This window comes from Neopelma chrysocephalum, unplaced genomic scaffold (genome assembly GCF_003984885.1).
Source record: "Neopelma chrysocephalum unplaced genomic scaffold, ASM398488v2 Primary Assembly neopelma1_23, whole genome shotgun sequence".
Lineage (NCBI taxonomy): Eukaryota > Metazoa > Chordata > Aves > Passeriformes > Pipridae > Neopelma > Neopelma chrysocephalum.
In genome coordinates, this window is record NW_020897691.1 from 26,651,794 (window position 1) to 26,658,342 (window position 6,549).

The 6,549-nt window shown below is 35.6% G+C and overlaps 1 protein-coding gene across 1 annotated transcript in view; it reads left to right on the plus strand.

Annotated features, from left to right (window-relative positions):
- LOC113967738 (vesicular inhibitory amino acid transporter-like) overlaps positions 1–4,660 on the plus strand; it is a 25,989-nt gene extending 21,329 nt beyond the window's left edge. The window contains exon 2 of the mRNA XM_027683588.1: positions 3,509–4,660. Coding sequence (XP_027539389.1) covers positions 3,509–4,660 — 1,152 coding nt within the window. The remainder of the gene's footprint in view (positions 1–3,508) is intronic.
- Positions 4,661–6,549: the final 1,889 nt, after the last annotated feature.

Sequence of the window (6,549 nt, forward strand, 5' to 3'; positions counted from 1 at the left end):
TCTTCTTCTTCTTCTTCTTCTTCTTCTTCTTCTTCTTCTTCTTCTTCCTTCTTTCTTCTTCTCCTTCTTCTTCTTCTTCCTTCTTTCTTCTGTCTTCTTCTCCTTCTTCTTCTCCTTCTCCTCCTCCTCCTTCTTCTTCTCCTCATTATTAAGTGGAGAAACCATTTCTGACAAGGCAGGAAAAACACTGTCCTTTCACCACATATATACTTACTGCATTGGCATATTCAATGTTCTCCCATTTCTCTCAACTAACCATGCTCTATATCCAAAAAGCTGCAAAATCAGTTATGACCACAATGTTTGCTTTCTATTAGTAATTGAGAGCTGAAGTTTACACACTCTGGGAAATAGATGTCAAAGATGTCAGAAACTTACAATTTCCATAGAAATGTTCAATTTGTAAATACTAAAGCCTAAACCTGAAATTGACAACCACTGATACATAATTTTAAGATCGAGTATATGGAGACAAAAATGGGGTTTTTTAATAAGGTCTGAATTCACAAGATGAAAAAAAATCAGCCCAAAACCCCCCACTATCATCCTGTGGTCTATGTTAGATACTGAATTAAATTATTTGATATGAGCAATGGCAAGGAGATGTTAAAAGTTGGAATTATTTTATGCTCTGATTAAATTAACAATTAAGCATGGAAAAGCAGATACCTGTGGTCAGGACTGTAAATGGCTGTCTAAAGCAATAACCTCTCTCAAAGTCTTCTGTTTTGGTTTAGGTTGAGACTAGTCGTATAAATGTTAATAGACTAAATTCAGCAGGGGAGAAGCCATTGTGTGGGCAAGGCCCATGCTGACACTTACATGCAGTTTGATTATACAGTGACCCTTTGGGTCAGCAGATACCATTTTAAGTCCCAGTTGCAGGTTAAGCAGCAAAATAATAATGCTGTGAGTATAGAACAAATGAGATAAGCTTTATACAGACTGCAAGGAACTGAGAAAACATCATTGTTCTTATGTTAATATGGAAGATGACTCTATGGTTTTATCTTCCTGATTTTTTCATAGATTTGGTTTATTTGTGATGCTTTTAAAATCTATCTGTTATGTCAATGTTTCCCAAGGATTGTTTTCATAGGAAAGAAACCAAGTTCAGTTCTTTAGGCAGCTATCTAACTACTTACCAGTCAGTGAAAGCCATGATTAAAAATGGCATATCAAAAGCTGCTGTTACATATGTGCTATCTGCAGTCTAGATACAGCCAGATATCTAATCTTTTTATGAAAGTAGACTGTTAGATGGCAGAAATGGTAGAATTTTGAACAATTCTGTGAAGTTCATGTACATAAGAAATGCTAATTACACTTCAAGCTAATTGGGTCATGAGACCTGTATTAGAATTGAGCAGAGAGATTTGGGTGACTAAATACCACAAGCTTAATAGCTGAACATCCCAACTTCTAAATGAAATAGCATATGTGACTTACATAAAACAAATGCCATAAATGAAGTCATGGAAAACAATGAGGAAAATACCTAGTCAATAACTTTATTATTATATCAGTAATAATAACTGAAGTACTTCTATTTCAAAACATAAAGGCATAGACCTTTTTAAGTGAAATTTACTAAGGCCTATATTTAATACAATTTTTCCAGCTCTAAGTCAGCTAAAAGCTGAAGATATCTGCATCTAGAGTGAAGCCTGGTAAATTAGGCAATGATGCTCTTTCATATGATGGGCACTCCATTTTTTTCATAGACTTAGAGAAGAAACACTGCTCTGATTCAAGGACTTCAAATCTTTCTTTTCTGGTTAATGTTCATCTCACAATCTGCCCGAAAAGGACTGCTATTTTGTGTCTGGAAAAGAAGGATAATACTTTCTTATACATTAATGATTATTTAGTGTTTGAAAAATTGCCTCTCTTCAGAGCCCTCCTAATGGATCAGGTGTGGAAGTACTTGTATCACTTAGAAGTGGGGTGCTAGGTATAAGCCCTATAAAGCTGAGACAAGTGCCTGCCTTCTTGATGAGCTCCATCAGATCTGGGCTCCTACACGGCCTTCACAGAAACTGTTTGATGGGTATAAAACCGAAAAGAGTTGATAGAAAATACCAAAGCCAGAAGAATGCCTGAAACTCTAGTCCCCCACTAGGCCTCGAGCTCATGATTGTAGATGGAAAAGTCTGAAATTAAGATGCAGACCACTAAACTCACCTCTTCTGCTTTGGCTACAATCAGTAGCATTATCCACTCAAGATGTGAGAGAAGAGTCTCCCCTTCTGTGAGAAGATCTGTTTCTGTCAGGGATTCATAGGTGTTGCAGAGCAGATGGGGTTGCTCCAGTTTGGTCAGAAATAGAGTCTAGATGGGTTTGATCCAAATCAAGTCCTTCTGTCAGACCAGAATAGCAAATGTGAGCACAAATGCTCAGATTTCATCATGTTATGGGTGTGGTAAGAAATATTGAAGCAAAAATTTCTGCAGAACTAGTTAATTGTATTTTGTTTCCTCACTATCTTTTTCAGTCATCTTGCACAAAAATGCCTGACCAGTGTGACTAATGTGCATTTCTTAATTTCAGTTTTGTAGTATAAAAAGAGAAATGTCACAGAGGCACCTTTCTTAAATTGGATCTTTTTATCAATAACTATCATTGAAGGGTTTTTGGGTTTTGTTCTGATGGAAAAAACACATAAAAGTGTAATTTGTCCTTTAATACAAAGAAGAAAGGGAGAAAAAGACAAAGAAATGCACACAGCATTCTGTGAAACTGGAATGCCACGTTGTTGGTTTTTTTTCCACTGGATAGAACAAGTAAAACTATGTTCCTTTCAGAAACTGTTTAGAGAAAAAAAAAGTCTATATGTCTTACATGTGTTTTTAAACACCCAAAGAAGTTTACACTTCTAGACAAAGAAGTCTAGAATCTCAGCTTTGAGAAAAATCACTTTAGCAGTGGACTTAGCAAGAGCAAAGGCTGCATGACGAAAACAGAAGCTGCAGAGGAAACACAAGTTTAGTCTGATGCACTCTAATGCCACTTTCTCTCTAGAGGTCTGCTAACAAGTTTTAGGCTAAGGACAATTGTCATTACTGGATCTATCTACACTGCTTTTTTTAATTGGAATGAAACTCACACAGATGATGCTACAGATGTTTAATTTTACTTGTATTGAACCTGTTTCATTAATATGTACGTTGACTGAATAACTAACTATGAACCTTCTTAAATGTGCTTCTAATCACACCAGCATTAAATATTAACTGGAAACCTGACTCTATCAGTCAGTCACATTCTCTTTTTCCCAGCTTATCATTACGTGTGCTTTGATAGAAGCAGTTATTCTTGCTGATAATTTCATTTCTCATAAATAAACACATTTCTCATGATTGTTGCTTACTTAGCTGAATGTAGCAGTACTTACAGCATGCAATTAGGTGAAAACAATGTTCAGTGGAGGAGAGGTTTGGGAGTGCAGCTTCTAGTAAACATTTTGCCTCGGGGGTTATGTGCTTTTTTTCTCTTTTTCCTTTTCAGGGAATATTTGTCCTAGGATTGCCGTATGCTCTCCTCCACAGTGGATACAGTGGCCTACTTCTTATTGTCTTGGCTGCAGCATTATGCTGTTACACAGGCAAAATTCTAATTGTTTGCTTGTATGAAGAAAATGAAGATGGGCAACTGATAAGAGTGAGAGACACGTATGAAGATATTGCAAATGCCTGCTGCAAAAAGCTATCTCCCAAACTAGGTGGCATAGTTGTCAATGTGACCCAAGTGGTGGAACTGATCATGACATGTATTTTGTATCTGATTGTTAGTGGGAACTTGCTGTCACAGAGTTTTCCATATGTAGCATTGACTGAGAAAACTTGGTCTGTAATTGCATTTGTTACTCTGTTACCTTGTGTATTTGTCAGAACTCTCAAAATTGTTTCCAAACTCAGCCAGCTTTGCTCCTTGGTTCACTTTGTTATCCTCCTTGTAGTGATGACTTACTGTCTCACACAAATACACCAGTGGTCCTGGGCAAAATTCAGACTCTCCATTGAGTTTGAGGACTTTTTGGTTTCCATAGGAGTGATTATTTTCAGTTACACTTCACAAATATTTCTTCCCACACTTGAAGGTAACATGAAAAACCCAGAGGAATTTAGGTGTATGCTGAATTGGACTCACTTTTTTGCCTGTGTCTTGAAAACAACCTTTGCACTGACTGCTTTCTTGACCTGGGGTGAAGAAACAAAGGAAGTTATTACAGACAACCTGCCATCATTTCTTAAAACACTTGTGAATTTATGTCTCTTAGCCAAGGCTCTTCTCTCTTACCCTTTGCCCTTTTTTGCAGCCACAGAAATTGTGTATTCCTGTATTTCTAAAGGCAACCATTCCAATTACAGGTCTTCATTACTTTCTCTGGGTGTAAGAGGCTCATTTCTCTTGTTAACTCTGCTGATGGCCATGTTTACACCACATTTTGCCCTGTTGATGGGTTTATCAGGCAGTGTAACAGGTGCTGCTATGACTTTTCTCCTTCCTTCTCTCTTCCATTTAAAACTTAAATGGAAAAAACTGTTCTTTTTAGAGAAATGTGCAGATATCTCTGTTTTTATTTTGGGCTTCCTTTGTAGCCTCGCAGGCATAGTTTGCTCAATAAAAGGGCTGCTTCAAGTATTTGGAGGAGTGTAAAAGATTTCCTGAAAGACAAATAAAGATCAAATCTTATTAATGCTTTTTACTCTGTTAGTCAGTATATAAGAGATTTTGTCACTAGGTAGAATTAAGCATATGCTTAAATGTCTGCAGAATCAAGGCTTCAACTGGAAAAGTATGTGGGTCTAAGCAAATTAGAAAATAACCTTCAGAACCAAAGAAGTACAAAACTAGGCCTTTTTAAAATCTTGAGAATAAAGATGTTGGAGATGGTTTAGCACGAAAGTAATTTTAAAGTAATACTATATGATTTTATTCATACATGACAGGCACATCCTAAAATTACTACTGCAACTGATCCCACCAATTGAACCAGAATTCTTCATAGGATTACGTGCTGTTCAGTCTCAAAGCTATCAAAACTAGCTTACAGGAAGTGAGTTAGAGAGTGCTATTATTGCAAATGGATGAAATATGATTTCACATTACTGGCAGAATGCAATTCAATGTGTGAACAGAACTAATCAGTCAATTTTGGTTTATATGTAAAAGACAAATTCTACTACTTGTTTTTTAAATGAATAGGCAAAAAGAGAGCTCAGTTTAGAACAGCTTTGAAAGCCTGCTTTTATCATGAGTTCAAATGGGAATGCAGTCAAAGTAAAAGGGGCATTCTAACGGCTCAAAGTCATGGAAAAGAGAACTTGTTCTGAAATAAGCTATAGCCAGTGACTGCAGCATTTCTGCAAGTCTAACTCCCAAGATTCTTACCTCTGCAATGCACTTATTCTATTGGTTGGGTTACCAGAAGTCTCGCTGTAGCATGAAAAAGTTAACATGCAGTTCACTCTCCCTTTTAGGCAGGAAATTTCTTTGATCTGTGTATTTTATCTGATTCTACTAAAAGCTCAATGGAGTAAATCAAGTTCAATAAACAGTAACACAGTTAACTTCTTTTATAATTTGATAGATCTTTAGATTTAAAAGATATTGGCTTAATAAAAATATCAAAATTGCAATGTATTTTACATTAATGATAAAACATTATGACAAGAAGAAACCCAATCAGAGTGCTCTAATGAATACACATTATCTTATTGCACTAAATCTCTGTTATATTAGGTAATTAAAGTAATAATTTGGAAGAAGAAAGTGTGCATTTTTGTTATGAACAATTTCACACAATCTTCTACTGTGTTATGTGGAAAAGTCTTTACATGCCAACACAAGACTGGATGATAAACAGCCTAGGAGCAACCGCTTAACCAAACCATCTTGCTGTGCAGTATCTTAATATTAATGCTTCTGTTCTGTTTGAGTGACAGTTTCCTCTCAAAGCTAATTTGTTGAATGATAAATAACATCCAATTAAACAAAACAGAGGAGTTTTGAAAAGCCTTGTATGTCACCCTGTTCCTTCCTTGTCTGCTAATGTATGATTGTTATGTGGAATAGTGACAAAAAGTTTATTAAAACAGATTAGTTGCGTAATCATAATGTTATGAAGAAAACTGTGGAAGTAACTAGTCTCTTAGAATTTTATTACTTCTTTTGTACAATGGGTCAAATCTGCATTCAAATCCACAACAATTTTATTGATATTAAAATTTGTGCTAGAGCAAATAGAAGGTATGTATTTCTAAAGAGACTTTTTATTTTTGTGTAAAATGTCAAAAATACATTACTCATTGAAATAGTTGAAAGTTTATTATTACTCCTGTGATGCAGTCAGAAGGATATTATTACTTGGATGATATTAATCGAAGGGTATAATTACTTTTTGTGTGGTGAAGCTTCATAGATAAACAAACATGCAGAGATGCTATTTGTTGTATTTATCCTGTATAAATCTCTGAGGACAGAGGGAGGTTGTCCAAAGAGTTTTGCAAAAATTCTTTCAGTTACTTTGCTTAAAAACTCTCTCT